The following is a 19,525-nucleotide window of genomic DNA, read 5'->3' as shown; positions in this document are numbered from 1 at the left end:
ATGGGAAGAGGGAAAGTAACACAAGATATTATGTGTCAATAAAACATCTTACATTGATTTGTACCATACAACTGGTAAGAAAGAAAGCGATAACATGTGGCAGCAGTAGGACTAATCATTCATCTGTGAGGAAGAGTTCTAATTAGACATCTAAAGGAAAATCATGAACTACTTCGAAACACTATCAAAATGTGTAAAAATGGATAATCTGAGACCTCTGGTGCTGGGTCATATGTAGCACTATGACTTGTTAAATTTAACAAACTCAGATTCCAAAGTCAGACAGACCTGAATTTGAATCTCAGCTCTGCTACCTTCTAACAATGTAGCTTTGGATAAGTTACTATGTCTCTATGCTCTAACATTCAATAAGAATTTACTGAAGAATATGATTTTCTAAGCACTGGAGATATAAAAAAGAATAAAACAAAGTTCCTGACCTCAGGACCTTACCTTCCAGTGGGGAAGGCAGACAATAAACAAATAAATATTAACAACAAGAAATAAATATAAAAAGTGTAAAAAAAATGCAGAGTAAGGGGATAGAATGACTGGGAAGGTTATTTAGGTAGAGCGTGGGGGAGACTTCTCTGAGGAGTGGCTTTTGATTAGAAAGGGAACAGAATAAGGAATGGAAAAAGCACATGGACCTCTGGAAGAGAGTGCATTCTGGACAGAGGGAGAAGCATGCCTGACACAACTGGGGAACAACAATGGGGCCCAGGTACCTCGAGCGGCATGAGCTACAAGAGATGAGAGATCAGTTTTTGAATGGCCCCGCAGGCCATGGTCAACGTATAAGACTTTTTTTCTGGTGTGACAGGAATCACTTAAAAGACTGAGCAGGGTAAAGACCTGGTGTAACTTAAATTGCAAAAGTCTCACCCAAATTGCTGGATAGGGCATTATGTTTAAGAAGGAAAGCTAGGAGACTCAATTAGGAGCCTATTGTAGTAGTCTAGGCAAGAGGATGAAGGCTTGGACTCAGGTGGTGGCAGGGGAAGATGCCTTTAGAGTATATTTTAAAGATGGAGAGAACAGTATGCTGATGGCTGATAGATAGTATGGGGGGGGGGGGTGCGTCAACTATCACTGGAGGTGTGATCCCAATTAACCTAATTCATACATTGGTGAGAAATATTTAAAGAACAAGAAAAGGTATTATAGCTCAAGCCTAAATATTAGCTATAACTGGTGCATTTTAAAAATCATATACTACAAACATAAATGACTGAGAGCTGGGTAATGGATTCTTCTTCCCTCAATGATATTCTTGAATAATCTACCCCCCTGCCCGAACATTATATTTAGAACCACATCATAAACTAGGAATTAAAATGTTCAATTTAGGAGTTCCTGGAGGTGAAACTCACAAAAGTGTGAGGGTGCCCCCCACCCATGACTAGATCCCTGAGATTCTAATTCTCAGACTTGTCCACACTGAGCCTCTAGCAACTTATCAATCATAGTTTGGATGTTCCTGATATTCTAATTCTCAAACTTGTCCACACTGAGCCTCTAGCAACTTATCAATTATAGTTTGGATGTTCCCACCCTGGCACTGGTTTCCAGAGCGATTTCCATTCCGGTAAATTGTAATTCTCTGTATTCATCTCACTGTCTCTCCAATTTGGGGGCAGCAGTTTGTCCTGTGACCTCACTTCTCTGACGAATCTAAGGCTTGTTCATTCTTCGGTTTATTCCGCTTCTTACTCATGGTTAGGATGAAGTGACGTCTTCCATATTCCGAGCTCCATACATGCCAGACTAGAAACTGACAGTCTAGCACTCATCATAATTTTCTTCATAAAGGTTTTAAACATCTTTTGTTAGATATATTGCAAAGTACTTTATAATTTACGTTGTAAATGATGTCTCTTATAAAAATATTTTTCAGGGGCGCCTGGGTGGCGCAGTCGGTTAAGCGTCCGACTTCAGCCAGGTCACGATCTCTCGGTCCGTGAGTTCGAGCCCCGCGTCAGGCTCTGGGCTGATGGCTCGGAGCCTGGAGCCTGTTTCCGATTCTGTGTCTCCCTCTCTCTCTGCCCCTCCCCCGTTCATGCTCTGTCTCTCTCTGTCCCAAAAATAAATTAAAAACGTTGAAAAAAAAAATTAAAAAAAAAAAAATATATTTTTCAGCTCTGTGTCTGAATTAAACAATTGAATCATCTTGCTAAAGTCTCATACTAATTCTAATGTTTGTGCATTATCTTTGCTTTTTCTATGTAAACGATCATATAACTTGCAAATGATTGCACAAAAGGAATGAGGAGTAGGCTGAAAACAGCCCCCTCCCCTGACCAATGTCTGTATTCTAATCCCCAAAACCTGTGAATATGTCATCCTATATGACAAAACAGACTTTACAGACAGGACAAAATTAAAGATCTTGAGATTGGGAGATTTTCCTGAATTATCCAGGTGGGCCCAACATAGTCATAAGGAGGCAAAAGGTTCAGAGTCACAGGAAAGAGTTGTGGTGATGGCAACAGAGGTAGGAATGCTGTGCCTTCAAGACAGAAGTAAAAGCCACAAGCCAAGGAGTGCAGACAGCCTCTAGAAACCGGAAAAGAAAAGGAAATAAAATCTTCCCTAGAGCTCCCACAAGGAACACAGCCCAGCCAACACCTTGACTTGAGCCCCACAAAACTAATTTCAGACTTCTACCTTCCAGAACCATTATAAATCTGTGTTGTTTTAAACACTACCCCCCCCCCAAAGAGGTTCAATTTATTAAAGCCCTATAATCAATATAATTCAGCTTCAGCAAGTCTTACTCAACTCAACATATGATTTGGTGTTAAGTGAATGGATACAATGATTTATAAGAGACTGAATCAAAGTACACTAACCCAATAACTCAGAGCAAAGCCAGATAAGGGGGTTGATTAATCTTTCTGAGTGTCCCTACTTCCCAGGAATCCTCGGAAGCAATAGCATTTGGAGACAGATGACAGAGAGCAGTCAATGGACATCCCTCTGCCCTTTTATTTCTTATCTTATCCCTTTCTTACATTTTGTTTGGGCCTGGGAAACTCCTGACCTAAAATGCTCTGGTTTTAGTACTGTTCCTCTGGGCAATGTGTTATTAGGCTACCTGCCTAAAAATAATTTATTACCTGGAACAGGACAGGAACACTTAGAACAAATAGGCATAAAAATATTTTAAAATTCAAATTCTTATTTCTGGCATAAAAAAGGTAGACATTGAAAGGTTAAAGGAGGTATACTTTCCAGCTACAAAATAACTTTTTTAAAGACTTCGAACATGTTTGCAGCTCTACCTTTGTATATTTTAACAATTTCTTCTCTTTATATAGCACACGCCACAATACTGTGTACCTGGCTTTGAATAAACTCTCAGCACGAACAGTAATTGCTCTGTCCGCTTTGGGCTGGAGTGGGTGGTGCAGGTTCAATTACAATGGCAGCAGCTACTGCGTCCGGGGCAAAGTGGAAAGAGCAATTCTAGGTGTCGGGACGAAAGTCACAGACTCGCAGACACAGGCGTTGGACTAGGGGGACAGCTGAGGAAGGCCAGGTGCGACCGCCAGCCCCTTGCCCAGCTGACGCCGGCAGAGGGCGGGGCCGCCCATTCACTCACCTGGTTGGTGACCTGAAATGGAAGCAGAGAACACAATTTAGGGAAAGATCCCTCTAGCTCCAGAGCCCCGCTGCCCCGGCTCCTCTCAGGACAGGACTTACCTTGGACTTGGCATCCAGTTGCGGCTCGCCGCAGTCCTCCATACCAAACCGCTAGGGCTCACACCACCAACCGATCAGGTGATCCGTCCCCGGGCGCCAGCACTTCCGCTTCCTCCTCCCGCCCCTCGCGGACTGGCGCACGCAGCGGAAGTAGGGGGACTTGAAACAAACATATTTATGTAACTCACGCTGAGTGTTAATTAAATATTAGTTTCAAGGCGACACTCAGCAACAAGGAAATTTCTATTGGGGAAAGGTCCGAAGATTTTGGAGATACCTTATGAAGTGATGGATAGATTAACTTCAGTATGCCTCCTTCCCCTTCTTGACCTGGAGACGTGGACTCTTCCGGTCTGGGCCCACAGCGCTTTTTGCGCGCGTGAGCTGGCAGGCGCGCGACTAATGTATCTCCACAAAGTTCAAAAACAGCTGGACCACCACACCCTTTCCTCCCACAGAAGTCGTTGGGCTGGGAGATCCCAATGGTAACTATAGTTATATGATTAGCTTTTGTCACTCGGATTTACTGCACTGGCCCAGCTGCGGTGGGATGGGGATGCTATTCTTTATCACGCTGCCACTGACCTACTCCAGCCCTCAACGTGACCGCGGGAATAACCTTCTCATCTGGTCTTCTTTCCTCCTACGCAGCTCACATCCATTCTACCCAGTAGCTAAAGCGATTTTTCTTCCTCGCCAAATTTTTATTTTAAAAAACGCAAATTTTTGGAGAAAAGTTGCAAAAGCAGTTCAATGAACATCTCTATACTCTTCATTTAGATTCACCAACTTAACATTTTAACCATTTGCTTTACCTTTAGCTCCATACACGGTAATGATGGCATTTCATCTCTAAATACTTGAGCATGTGGCGCATTTCCTACGTCATCACAATACTGCCACAATACTACTACACAGATTTAACACTGACAAAATAGTGGGATCTAACACGTCGGGCAGGTTCAAATTTCTCCAGTGGTCTCAACGACATTCTTTAAAACTGTTTCCAACCCTACCCACCCCCAGAATCTAATCAAGAACTACTTGTTGAATTTAGTTATTGTGTCTGCGCCATCTCTTCAAATCTAGAACTGCACTATTGAAGGGTCCATCGGACTGCAGTGGTTTTTCACTGGACCCTCTGAGGGAGAATCTGTTCCTGGTTGTTGCCAGAACTCAGTTCAATGAAGGTCCCACTTCCTTGCTAGCTTTTGGGTGGGGGTTCTCAGTGTCTAAAGGACATCAGCATTCTTTGGCTTGTGGCCCTTTTCCTCTGTCTTCAAAGCCATTAATGGCAGGTCAAGTCCTCCTCACACTTTGAATCATTCTGACCTCCCCTTCTGCATCATCTCTCCTTTCTTGTCTTCTTTCACCAATCTCTGACTCCAGCTTGAGCAGCTTCTGTCATTAAGGTCTCAAATGGTTAGACTGAGCATACTCAGATAATCCAAGATAATCTCTACATCTCAAGGTCCACAACCTTAAATAACCTACACAATCCTTTCAGAGCAGTACCCAGATTAGTGCCTGATTGAATAACCAGGGGAGGGGACTCTTACGGGGAGGGGCATCTTTAAAATTCTGCCTACTGCAAACAGTCATAGGATTGTTGGAGAATTACATTAGTTAACACATGTAAAACCCCTAGAATTGTGCCTGGCATGTAACACTGAGAATCTGTGCCAAACAGCCATTGACTCAAGGTTATTGGACATGATTAAAAGTCCTAACTGGCTTGGGAACATAGCACTGAATTGATCCAGTGGTTTCTTTCCTATGAAAGAAACTCTGGAAGATAAGACACTGGTGATGCATCCCACTGGTATGTGCATCAATTCTGTTTGTAAGGGAATATTTCTCTGAAGTTCTTGGTTGCCATCAGATTATGATCCATGTCAGGATTATGCTCCTTGGAGGGCTGCATGCCTGCACACACGCATGCACACACGCATGCACACACATACACACAAACACTTCTTAATTACATAAAAATGCTTCCAAAAGGTGAAAAGATGATATAAAGAAGTTAATTTTTGTGTTTTTCACACAAAAAAAGTTTTTTTTGTATGTTTTTTTGTTTTGTTTTGTTTTTTTAGACATAAGTGTCCCTTTTCAAAAATCTATTGATAAAATTTGGGGAGAGTAAGATGTCAGTAGAGTTCAGGCCAATCTTGGCCCGTCGTTAATCTTGTTCTTGCGCTCTTGACACTTCATCAGCACATAGGATCAAGTGCTTATTTTTAAGACCTCCATCTTATAAAAGATCAGAATGTATGCGAGCTTCAGACTTGAAAAACACAGATTTTATGAATAGAGTCAAGAAAAATGCTAAAATTAAAGATGTATAGGCATAACTTCTGCTTTATTTATATTTATTTTTTGTGATTATGTGTAAATAAGACATAAATATGAAAACGTTTTTTGGAACTCTTTTTTAAAAATTATTTTACTTATTTTTGAGAGAGAGAGAGAGAGAGAGAGAGTGTGTGTGTGTGTGTGTGTGTGTGTGTGTGTAAGCAGGGGAGGGGCAGAGAGAGAGGGGGACACAAAATCCAAAGCAGTCTCCATACTCTGACCTGTTAGCACAGAGCCTGACACAGGGCTCAAACTCATGTACCATGAAATCATGACCTGAGCCGGAAGCAGAAGCTTAACCAACTGAGCCACCCAGCCCCCCCTTTTTTTGAGCTCTTAAACAAACAAACAAACAAAATGAGCACTGACCAATGTATAGGAGGATGTCCAGAAAACTATGGCATGAACTCTGACCTCACAAGGGTTACAGTGTAATGGAGAAAATATAATTGATACACATGAAGCAAGTAATACTTCAATCTAAGCTTTTATTTTAGGGCTTTTTTTTTTTTTTTTGTGCCAAGTGGTATTAGCCCAGCTCAAACTAGCCTGAGCAAAATAGCAAAATCATCGTCTCACAGGCATGGCCTCTGAAATGTAAGGGTAGAGCCAACTGCAAGAATCTCATAGAATTATGAGACTTGAATAGCAAAGGGCCCAAACTCTGTTTCTCAACTGTAATCTGACCTTCAATTTGTCTGTTGGCTTCATTCTCTTAGGCTTCTCCATATCTGCCTATGGACACATGACTTCTAGCATCTCTGAGGTCATAACCTGTGGTTTATAATCCAAAGGGAAAGAGAAAGCTGCTCTCCCATCTCAATTCTTAGAAAGGAGACCGGGGCGCCTGGGTGGCGCAGTCGGTTAAGCGTCCGACTTCAGCCAGGTCACGATCTCGCGGTCCGTGAGTTCGAGCCCCGCGTCAGGCTCTGGGCTGATGGCTCAGAGCCTGGAGCCTGTTTCCGATTCTGTGTCTCCCTCTCTCTGCCCCTCCCCTGTTCATGCTCTGTCTGTCTCTCTCTGTCCCCAAAAAAATAAATAAAAAACGTTGAAAAAAAAATTTTAGAAAGGAGACCAATTTGCTTGTTTGGGTCATCTGCTTACCCCTTGGACCAATACTGGGTTTAGGGTGATGCAATACTATTCTTTCCCTATGTCCCCTGTTGTGGCCACAAGAGGTAGAATTGTATAATTGGCAGAGTCACTAGCAGCAAAAGGGATAAGAAGATGCACCCTAGGAGGTGCAGGTGAGGACAATGCCACAAAACTTGGATGAAAAGATACTGAAGGAACAAAAACAACAGATAGCCACTAAATACATTTACTAATACTGTATTATACTATTCTACACAGTCAGTGGATGTGGTAGGCAGAATAATGGGCCCCCAAAGATGTGTTAAAAGGTAAACTGAGGCCAATTAAAAATTTTAAGAGTTTATTTGAGCAAAAATCGATTCCAATTGGGCAGTGCCATACCAGAAGTTGGTTAGGAACACTCCACTGATGGGAGCTCAAACAGAGATTTCAGAGAGAAACGGTGGAAGCAAAGTAAGGAAAATGTTGATTGGCGGTGGCTTAAGCCTAGTTGTCTAGTTATGATTTGTTTGCCCTTAGTATTTTGATCCCATAACCTTGAGGCATTTGTAGGCGCAGATTTTGGTTTGCTTACGTACGTAGGCCACCACAGCATCAGAGCCATCCCAGTCTAATGGCCTCCATGTTTAATTAATTTAACAAATATTCACTTCTAAATCCCCAGAATCTATGAGAATACTGTGTTACATAGCAAGGGAGGATTAAATTTACAGATGGAATTAAGTTTGCTAATCAGAGAATCTTTAAAAAGAATTTTTTTAAGTTTATTTATTTTGAGAGAGAGAAAGCACAAGTGGGGGAGGGGCAGAAAGAGAGGTGAGAGTGAGAATTCCAAGCAGGCTCTGTGCTGCCAGCACAGACAGAGCCCAATGTTGGGCTTGAACCCATGAACTATGAGACTGTGACCTGAACCAAAGTTGGATGCTTAACCAACTGAGCCACCTAGGCGCTCCTCAGAGAATCTTAAAATAAGGACATGTTCCCGGATTACTGAGGTGGGCCCAGTGTAATCACAATGGCCCTTATATGTAGAAGATGGTGACAGAGGAGTTAGAGTCAGAGAGAAAGTGTCAGTGGTGGAGGCCAAGGGCCAAGGAAGGCAGGCAGATTCTTGAAGCTGGAAAAGGAATGAAAATGAGTTCTCCCATCCAGGAGTCGAGCCTAACACCCTGATTTTAGCCCAGTGAGATCCCTTTTAGACTTCCGACCTTCAGACTGTAAGATAACAAATTTCTGTTTTTTCAAGTCACAGAGTTTGTGGAAATTTGTTCCAGCAGTAATAGGAAACCATGACAGTGCTGGAGGCTGTAGAGTCACATAGGCCTGAATCTGAATCTAAATCTGTCTTCTCACACTCAGCTGTGTGACTTCAGGAAGGTGACCTTCCTGAACAACAGCTTTCTAATCTGTAAAACCGAGGCTATTCATTTTTGACTTACACGGTTTTTATTAAATGTTAAGTGAGACCACAAATGTAAAGCACATAATTGGTTCCTATTATCACCATCATGCTATTCAGTCCTCAAAAGAGGGGCGCCTGGGTGGCTCAGTCAGTTAAGCATCTGACTTCAGCTCAGGTCACAATCTCATGGTCCGTGAGTTCAAGCCCCGCGTCGGGCTCTGTGCTGACAGCTCAGAGCCTGGAGCCTGCTTCGGATTCTGTGTCTCCCTCTCTCTCTCTGCTCCTCCCCCATTCATGCTCTGTCTCTCTCTGTCTCAAAAATAAATTTAAAAAATTAAAAAAAAAAAGAAACCCATAAGCTATCTATATCATGCATCATCTCCATTTTAAAGATGAAAAAACTGAGGTTCAAGAATGTTAAGCAACATCACCTGGCTAATAGGGAAAACTTCCAATTCCGCTTTTAATTTACGGTCTGCAATCTAATTTCAGAGAACTCCAGAGGGACTCCCAGAGTAGGTGCCGAAATCCTTCTCAGCTGCCTTGTGCTAACTGAATGTTCTACTTATTCTCCAGGATATTCAAGAATATGAGTGATGGTGTGTGTGTGTGTGTGTGTGTGTGTGTGTGTGTGTGTGTGTGTGTTGTGGTGGGGGTGGGAGGTTGGAGATAGCAGTAGTCATCAATGGTCAACATAAGCAAAGATGCAGAATTGGGAATAAACCATGATCACTGATCCTAGTTTCATAGAGGTTTTAGAGTTTAAAGCAGATTACGCAAATTCTTAGCCTTTCGGCCAACCTGGCCTACCCATGTATTTAAAACCAAACAAAGAAAACAAAACAAACTATATCAAAAACTGAGTAAGAATGCATTTAGATACGTTTTAGATGTTACAGTGTGTCATTGTCCCCACATTCCTTTTTCATTTCACCCGGCCAATTGGCACATTTATCTGAAACTTGTAAGACACAGGTTTCAACTTTTGGCTGAAAGTGACCTTATAGAGTCTCTTATTTAAAATAAGACCTAAGTAGGTTAAGTGCCTGGCTTATAGAAACATGGCTAGATTATGGTAGTCATGACTTCTGATCAAGTGGGGAGAATTATTAAGCTGTTCCACAGGCAGATGAGGCCAAATAATGTAAGGTTAGGATATGTTCTTAAGTACTGCAAAAAGCATATGTTTTGCAATGGTGGTTTGGCAATGAGATGCAGGTTCAAGGCAGGTGATGACAGGATCCATATCCATATAGTAGGAAGACAGCTAGACGTATTCCTATTTAGATAAATAATATAAGACAGTGAGTAGTCACAGTGGTACACCACAAATGAGTTACAGGTGTACAGAGAAATTGATCCCCATAGTTTTCTAGGGAAAACTGGGTGGCCCTGAGCCTAGAAGATTCCCTGGGCTGGTTAACACTGTGAGGACAACCTTATTTGATTGGCAGGTGTTATACAAATGCTGCATTTTATCCATTGTTAGATTCCTATTTTTTCACATTTGACATCTCAGCAATCACAATGCACATTGCATCAGATGGCTTCTTATAGTGACAGGTAGCCAGGCAGCAGCTGTGACCCAGTTATTTTTGTTAGTGCATGCATGAACTTGGTCACAGCTGATCAGCACTTCTACTGAGTTATGGGTATTGTTGGCTGTGTACTTACTATATTTAACTGCCATGTAAAGTGTCTTTAGAAAGATTATGCTTTGACTTGACCTAACAAAAGTTACTAGGTATGGAAATAGAACAATGGGTATCAGTAAGGCAAATATGGCTCATTGGAGTAATGACCAAAAATCCATGTTTTCTTACAAAACAACCCAATAATTTACAGTTCCTAAAAATAGGTAGATGGCCTTGAGTAGATAAAACAAAAAGGTAGCTTATTCCGGTTTAAGGTTGGAATAATTGCCAAATCGCTCAGAATATAAAAATGAAACCTATAAGGATGGGAGAGCAGGTTTTGAGACACAACAACTTTTGTTAAGACATCAAACATCACTTTGTCAGAAACACCCTGCTATTTTTGAGTGGAAGTTATTGAATTTTCATCAGTGGCTGAGAAAACGAATTAGTGAGTTTAGTAAAGTAAGAAATGGTGACAAACCTTGATATTCTTTGACAACCATCGAAATCAATCTGTCAGTGTTAAAGTCAATAAAAGTGCATGGATTATTTGATATTGCTGATCTGTATCACGTGGGGAGAAAGGTTGGGAAACACTGGAATACATAATAAATTCTACAGGGGCTTTAAGAAAGAATTTTAGGATGGATCAAGGATGAAAAGATGTGAAATTACAGCCAAAAACAACTTGAAAAATGTCCAGACTAATTCATGATCAATGAAAATAAAATGAGATATTTTACAATGCACTAAGTTCTAGGATTTTTCTCTCTTTTAGACTCCTCTCTCATGCTCCTCACTTACCTCCTTTTTTTTCTTTTTATCCCCCTCCTTCTCATCCTCTGTCTCTCTCTCATTGTCCCCTTCCTTCTCCAACCCTCCTCACACTCTTCTCTCAGGAAGAGACGTGTAGTAACGATATGCTGTTGCTTGTTTTCCTGCCAACTTGGATGTCCCTGGGTCTCAGTCTCCAACATAAGTGGTTCATCAGTGGTGTGGAATTTTTCTGAATGGACAGTTCAGAGGAATTCTGGCACCTGCTGTTGTAACAATACTTTGTAGCCTCCTCCAATCCCCAGCCTATCTTCTGAGTACCCTTCTCTAACTGTCAGCATGTTCACTGCTCTTGTCTCTTTCCGGCTTTGAAAAGAATTCTAGATCTGGCTGCAGGAAATATAGGTTGAAGTCCCATTCTGCCACCTGTGAAACCTTGGGAAACAACTTAAACTCTCCAAGCGGTAGCTACTGTGTTTGTAATATGGTGACATCTCTCTCTCTCACCTGCCTGCTTGTCGGACTGTAGTGAGGATCAAACAAATGCGTGAGAAGGGTCAAAGTTTCTATGAAGAGAAAGCCTGAATTAAGTCTGAATATATATTATTGTTTCATTGCTATAATAACATCTCACTTAGTTAACATAGTTGGACAGTTTACTAACAAATTAAGTTGTATTAACATATACATTTAAAAATTTCTGGAGGTAAAACTACACATCTTTATTTGGCTATTAGAATTTGAGCAAGTGTATCAATTACCTATATTCCTTTTAATTTGATTATTTAAAGTTTTGGCAGGTATAGTAATTAGTTGCTGCTAATTAGTTTGTTCTTACAAACTACCCCTTCCCCAACACACACAAATTCCCAATGTCCTACTACAAGCAAATATTTATTTAGCTTACATTTCTCAAGGGTTAGCAGTGGGTTGGCCAGTCTAGGCTGGGCTCAGCTGAGGTGGTTCCGCTGTGCTCCAAGTGTCTTTTGCTGTGTTTCTGGGACCAGCAGGCTAGCCCAAGCACATTCTTCTCAAGGCAGTGGCAGAAATGCAAGACAACACGCAGAAATACAAGCTCATTAAGGCCTAGACTTGGAACAGGCACGCTATTATTTCTGCCCTACTTTATTGACTAAAACAAGTTACATGGCTGAACTAGGTGTCAAGGAGTGGAGAAATAACACACCTGATTTTCATTATTTGTGGTAGTTATGGTCTGTAAAGTCACCATGATTACTGCTTTAGTAAATACAGAACCACTGCTCCCAGGGGAAATATCAGTTCCTGTGAGCCTCTGATAACATTTGCATCAACAGATCGATATATAACGTTGTTTTATGTGTTTCTTTTTAAAGACACCTCACCTGATATACATTGTTGAATCATTAACATCAAACTCCTGGCCGACAGCACCATAACTCATGCCTGAAGGAACAAATCTAACACATGTATTTTTGGTATAAGGCACATCACAGCCCTCTTGTGTTTGGGAACATCAGACAGAATGTCTGCACAATGCTTGGGGCCATATATACACTGAAATCATCAATAAAAAGTGCAAAAATGCAAAAAAAAATATATGGCACTAAATAGACTGCAAAAAGGGCACTTGTTTCTAGGATGAGACCTGAAACAAGAAGGCAGAATATTGCCTGTTCACTCTCAGCTGGGAACTCAAGTTTTTTGCCACTACACATGTCTGCAAATAACTGTGGGAGTATTAATTTGGGGGACACAAATAATGTTAGCAGGTAGGCAGATTCAAAGTGCAGAATCCATGAATAATGGGGATCAACGCTACTTTGTCCTTTAGTGGAAAAATTTTAAAGGAGGTAGATGAAGGGAGAGTTAAAAAAAAATAGGGCCTATAATGCCTAATCTTGAGATCCATCTCAGATGTATTGAATCAAATCTGCATTTCAGACCCCCAGATGTTTTTGTATGCACATTCAAGTCTGAAAAGTACTTCCCTTTAATATGATGATAGGTACATTCATGCCAGAGAGTGGAAGTTAAACCCTACAAAAATTAGGGCTCTAGTGCAGAATTGTTATGAGTCTAAAAGTTTGGGGCATACAGGGACAACCTTTTTAAGGTGAAGAGTAACTTACTTCATCTTGCAACTCCTATAATGGAAAAGAGGCAGAGTAATTGGGCCTCTTTGGCTTTTCGAGAGCAGCATATGTGACCCTGGAAATTACAGCTATAACACATTTATTGGGTAACATGGACGGCTGACGGTTTGAGGGGGTCCCTGAGCAAGACAGTGCTCTGCAGCAAGTCCGTGCGGAAAGGCCAGCTGCTTTGCTGTTTGGCCCTATGTCTCAGCAGATCCAGGGGTACTAGAGATGTCCATGGTGAGTGAGTAAGGGTGTATGTGGAGTCTTAGGTAACCCTAACAGGAGAATCACAGGGAAGAACCTCAGGGCTCTGGAGCAAGGCCATTCACTAACAGCAGGCCATTTGAAAAGCAGCCCTGGCATGCCACTGAAAGCCTGGCCATAAAACTCAAGTATGATGCAACTATAGCTGCTTATCATGAGCTGGACATTTCAGACTTACCAACTCACTCTAGGGGGGTTTAACAGCAATCTGTCAGATGGATAAGGAGAAAGAGGAATCAAAGTTTTGGAAATTCCTTGGAGGTCAAACATCGGTGGCCAGAATATGAGTGGGAAAGTTGGAAGTTCTTCGAGAAAGCCAAACTCAGTGCAATAAAATTATTCCTTTTTTTTTTTCACTTGTAAAAGCTCCTCTCCCTGAATGCCTTCTATTGGGAGCAGAGTGGTAAATGCACTCTACCCCAAGTCAGATCTCTGGAGTTACCATTGACAATTTAGGCTCACCAAAGGGATATCCTATTAAAATGGTTTCTATTTAATTTGTGCCTCCTTCTCCATCTCCGTGGTTTATTGCCTTAATTCTCTCATCATTTCACCCTTGCAAATATCCTACATTATTGACAAATTAAGTTTCTGCATATCTGATGATTCTCTTCATTCCTCAAGTATTTGTCGAGCATCTATTATGTATCAGGCACTGGGGTAGGCTTTGGGGAAACAGTGTGAAGAATTTAAAAAGACACTCCTGCAAGCCTCATGGAATTTACAGGCTGGTGGAAGAGAGATATGAAAATCCTGCTTAAAAGCCTTCAGTGTTTCCCTGCTGTTTACAGAGTGAAGCCCAGATGTCTTGATGGGACTGTCCCTCCTTACGCCTCCAGCATCACCTCCAACCAAAGCCCTTCAATCTTGCAGGCTCTGCAGCCACAGTGCACACTTCACTTCTTCTGAGCATAATCAGATATGCAGAAACTTAATTTGTCAATAATGTAGGAAATTGCAAGAGTGAAATGAGAGAATTAAGGCAATAACCATGGAGATGGAGAACGAGGCGCAGATTAAACAGAAACCGTTTTAAGAGGGTATCCCTTTGGTGAGCCGAAATTGTCAATGATAACTCCAGAGATTTGACCTGGGGTAGAGTGCATATTACATTTCAAGGGCCCTCTCCAGCTTTACACCTTTTGCAGGGAACCTCTGGACACACCTCCCCTCTTTAGCTGCACGTCTCTTCAGTTCTACATCTCATGCTACCACTATCATATATGTATCACACTTCGTTGCCATTTTTCATTCTTCTGCCCACCTCTTCTACTCTACGGTGAGTGCAGTGTCTGATTCATAATAGGTGCTTGACATTTTTTTCATAAATAACTAAATAGGTATATAGAGAGCAACCCCCCTCCCCCCTCCCCCCTCCTCTCTCTCTCTCTCTCTCTCTCTCTGCAATAGCAGATAAGGCTAACATATCACCTCTGCACCGTGGCAAAGGAGCTTTTGGGACTTGACTCCTGGGCATTCACTGGCCTTCAGGCCTCCTGATGCATGGCAATCCCGTTGTTCGCTCTTAGAATAGGACTCAGTGGCGCGCCCCCTAGCGCCTCCAGATGAAGCTGCAGGAACGGGAGGGCGCCCGCGAGCATGAGGTCCCAGGCCCGCGCAAGGCGCAGGCGTAGCACGCGAGCGCTAGGCTAGGATGGGAACAGTCCAAGTGAGAGGGGAGCTAGCTGTGGATTCAGATTCTTTTTCCTTTTTCAGTACGGAGGTGGCTTTTCTTCTCTTCTCCGATTGTATCTTAATTTAAAATGTAAGACTTGAGTGTGGCTCTGCAGGGAACGAGAAAAGCACTAGAGTGTTTTGTCAAGCTGTTTTTCGTTTTTCAGCACCCCTCCCTGGGGGGGGTGGAGGAGGGTTGGACGGTCCCAGGTCAGAGCGCGCGGGGGCGGAAGCGGCGGCGGCTGCTGCTGTCAGAGCTGGAGAGGGGCCGGGCGGAGCGGCCATGGAGGGTCAGCGTTGGCTGCCGCTGGAGGCCAATCCCGAGGTGTGCGCTGCTTGGATCTCGGCTTGAGGCCGCGGGCATGGGCGGAGGGAAGCGGGATGCCGCGGCTAGTCCAGAGCAGTTTGTTTCTATAAATTGTGTTCTCTGTTCCGTTTTCAGGTCACCAACCAGGTGAGTGAGGTGTCTGTCGCTGGGGACCCCGGAGCCCTCCCTGCCTGCCTGCACCTCTGATCTTCCTAGGAATCTGGAATTAGATTCAGTGAGGGCCCCTCTTGCTCTGCTTCATACGGGTGTGCCCCCTTTACGGCCGTATCCCTACCACCTAATTCCTGGAGATGCTCCCGGCTGTTTCAGCCCTTCCTCTGGGGCCATTCCCCTGTCATCCTGGGGTCTGGGTCTGAGGCTTGTGGCACATTGACCCTGTATTCCTATTTCTCTTCCCTCTTCGTTTTGCCTCCTGCTAGTGCCAATTCCATAATTTCCCAACTCCTGTACCTTCTGGGTGACTAATTTGTCTACACTACCTGACTCCAAGCTTTGAAAACTCGCCCACCCAGTCCTTGTAATTTCATCCACCGCCTGCACTATGAAATCATCTTCCAATCATCTTCTCTTGCTCCATCAAGTCACTTCTCTTCCCCGCCACGCCCCCTTTCTCTTCCAGTCCCTTAAAACTGGAATTTAGTTGTTTCTATACCATAGAAAGCTCAGTATAATAGTTCCCACGCCATTCTTGGCCCACCTACAAACACTTCAAGTTCGTCTGGCTATTGAAGGTTCAAGTTTGGGGTGGGAAACGAGAACATCTCCCAGCCACTCCATTAAAAGTTATTGTGCTACCAGGTATAAACTTTTGATTTGCTCAGGTGTATTTTATCTTAACCTGTTTTAAATTCTCATCAGCTCATTTACTTTTTATGGCCCTTTTAGCTTGTCATCTGATGTACGTTCCCGGCCCCCCCCCCCCCCCATAATTTTCCTTTTCATCATCAAGGAATAATGATTCATCACATACTTGATTTTTGGTTTTCAAAGCTTGTAGAAAAATTCCTTATATACAGAAAGTAGATAGAAGCCCTTTATCTTAATGTTGACAGTAAATCTTTCATCTTATGCAGTTTATTTTATGTTTTTGAAATGACTCTGGAACTCTTGTCTCTTTAGTAATCCTGAGATGTACAAAACTTAAAACCCTGCATATATCTTTTATATTGTGCTTTAGATGGCATTCTCTATATGTATGTTAATTTTCTTTTGTTTCCCCCTTTTGAAATTTGCTGTTCATTTTTTCCTTAAAATAGTTTCACCCCTTTGTAAAGAGAGAAAAATCTTTAGGCTGAAGAAATCATTTGCACCTTCTGATTTAGTCCATAGGGGAGACCTAATCCAAAGCTATTTTTATACCTTTGTGAAAAATCAATTTACCATGTATCTGAACTTTGTTCTTTTCCATTGATCTTTGTGTCTGTTCTTTTCCCGATACCACATTGTTTTGATTATTGTAGTTTTGTAGTAAATCTTGAAATCAAATAGTATGAATCCTCCCACTTTGTTTATTTTTGAAATTGTTTTAGTTACTTTGCCTTCCCATATAAATTTTAGAATCGACTTGTCAAGTTGTACAAAAAAATCATGGTTTTGATGGTAAATGTGTCTAAATATATAGATTTAGTTTGGGGAAAATTAACATCTTAACAATATTGAGTCTTGTATTCCATTAAGATAGTATATCTCATCATTTGCTTAGGTCTTTGATTTCACTCAACAGTGTTTTGTAGTTTCACCGTATAGGTCTTGCATGTATTTTGTTAGATTTATACCTAAATATTTGTTACTATTGTAAATGACACTGTTTTAAAGTTACAATTTCTAATGTCCATTGCTATGTGTAGAAATATAGTTGATTTTTATATGATGGCTTGTATCCTACTACCCTGCCAAATGCGCTTATTCTGGTGGCTTTTTTGTCGATGTTTTGGGATTTTTCTATATAGACAATCATATTCTGTGTGAATAGACTGTTTTTACTTCTTCCTTTTCAATCTGTGTGCTTTTTATTTCTTTTTCTTTTTTGCATTTGTTGGGACCTTTAATACAAAGTTTTCTGCCTTCGGTGGAAAACATTTGATCTTTCATCATTAAATATGTTAATTGTAGGGCTTCGGTAAATGCTTTTTGTCAGATAAAGAAGTTTCTTTCTTTTCCTAGTTTACTGAGAGTTTTTATCATGAATCCATGTTTAATTTTCTTAAATGGCTTTTCTGCATCCCTTGAGATACTCTTTTAAGAAATAATACCAATTGTATATAAACATAGAAGAGGAGGGACACTTACCAATTCATTTTATGGCCAGCATTACCAGACAAGCCATAATAAGAGTAACTGCAGACCAGTATCCTTCATGGGATCTAAAAAGCTTTAGCAAAATATTAGCAAATTGAGTGTAGCAATGGATAAAAAGAATACTATTTCATGACTAAGAGCAGTTTATCCAGGGATTGCACAGCTGGGTTCACCATTCAAAAGTCAATCAATGTAATTAGCCATATCAAGAGACAAAACTATTTTTGGTGATATTATTTGTTAATAAGATATAAATTTATTTAACTGGAAACTTACATATTGTGATCCAGCTGCCAATGGACCTTGTTCTTAGGTAATCTTAATATTAACTATAAAACACATTCACTTTAAAGAGACACAAACAAACACACATGCACATTTACTTATTCACATAGATTAAATGATATTTGCGGAGCACCTTTTCTAATGCCAGGTATCTGAGAAGGAGCTGGTTATTCTTTGGTGATTAAAATATTCATGGTTTTCTGCTTTTCAGTGGGAAGATAGACAATAAACAAGTAAGCAAACAATTAGCAATTGTTTTAAGTGCAATGAAAAAATTAATAGGGCACTGTGATCAAAACCATCAGGAGAAACATAATAGGTTAGTTGGTGACAGGAGGCCAGTCTGAGGTGACATAAACAGGGAAAAAGATGTTATTTAGTGTATGATTTGACACTATTTCTGGCTTGTTTTGGCAGGGTTCAGTTTGTTTTAAATTTATTAAAGAAGTAATGTGATTTTAGGGCAGAATGAGCAAATATTTTAGAAGTGATTGGTTTTAACCAAAATTTTTGTGGTTGGTTTTAATTCTTTATATGTTAGTGACAAAATTGAGACTAGAAAATGAACAGAAATTTGATAACTGACTTAGAATTTGGAGAATAAATTAAGCCACAGATAAACCCGAACAATATCCATCCCCACACTCTCTATTTCTTCAACTTAATGGAATCTTAGGTATTTTACTTGGTACAATTTGGTAGTTGCATACGTTATTATACTCTTAGTTTTATGTTCTAATGATGCCTAGTTTGTAGGAAAATGATTGACATATTTATTATATAGAGATCATTATTAACTGTTAGACATTAACTAGTAACCATGTGTCTCAGTAGATGTGGTAAGCAGTGATTTTTCTTGTTGATTAATGTGCTGTCAATCCATTCTAAGGATATTTTGTCATGTTACAGGTAGGACTTACCCGGAATAAAATCAGGTGATAAAAAAAAATTATTCTCATTTAACTTCTAGTCACTCTCTACTTCTTCTAGCAATTACTGCTTATATATATTTATTAGTAGTAATATCAAGTACTAAATAAGCATAATTTCTGTTACAATCTAAATCATTAACAAATGAGTAATAAGGTGGAGTCTGTCACTGCCCTGAGCATGCCATTAAAGACCAGAAAAAGTGGCTTAAAACAAATTTGAAAGGAAAGTGAATGTTATTTTTCTGTTTTCTTAAATTTACAAAATCAGTGTTTTTGTTATTTGACTGTCATCTAAAAAAGGAGGAAGAATTCATTATAAGTTAGGGGCAAAGGGTAACAATTTTTCAGGTAGAGAAGTCTAGTTTGTGTGCAAAGACCTGGAGGGAAGAGGTGGTTATAGACTTTTTGTTCATTGTGGCTAAAGTTAGAGAACACCGTATAAAAGAAGATACTTCAGTGAAAGAAAAGTAAATAGGGATGAGAGCAGCCTGGAGCTTTGCGCGTGGGTTCTGGCCATGTGAATTTGAACAATGCTGTAATCTCCCAGACTCCGTTTTCTCATTGGTAAAAGGATCTAATAAAAGCTACCTTGCTCCTTGCAGTAAAGGTGAAGTATATTAAAGCTTCTAGCATGCTTTCTGATACATGATACTTTT

At 40.9% G+C, this 19,525-nt stretch overlaps 1 protein-coding gene across 3 annotated transcripts in view; it reads left to right on the top strand.

Moving 5' to 3' along the window:
- UCHL3 (ubiquitin C-terminal hydrolase L3) overlaps positions 1-19,525 on the top strand; it is a 101,113-nt gene that overhangs the window by 43,457 nt on the left and 38,131 nt on the right. For 2 of the 3 annotated variants that reach the window (XM_019444184.2, XM_019444182.2), the window contains exons 1-2: positions 15,295-15,351; positions 15,469-15,480. The exons of the other annotated variant lie outside the window; for it this stretch is intronic. In XM_019444184.2, coding sequence (XP_019299729.1) covers positions 15,310-15,351; positions 15,469-15,480 — 54 coding nt within the window. In that variant the 5' untranslated portion in view covers positions 15,295-15,309. Of the gene's footprint in view, positions 1-15,294; positions 15,352-15,468; positions 15,481-19,525 lie in introns of those variants that run through there. 3 annotated transcript variants of the gene reach the window in all.

Source organism: Panthera pardus, unplaced genomic scaffold (genome assembly GCF_024362965.1).
Source record: "Panthera pardus isolate Hobbes unplaced genomic scaffold, ASM2436296v1 HiC_scaffold_1, whole genome shotgun sequence".
NCBI lineage: Eukaryota > Metazoa > Chordata > Mammalia > Carnivora > Felidae > Panthera > Panthera pardus.
This window is presented reverse-complemented; position numbering and strand designations above follow the sequence as displayed.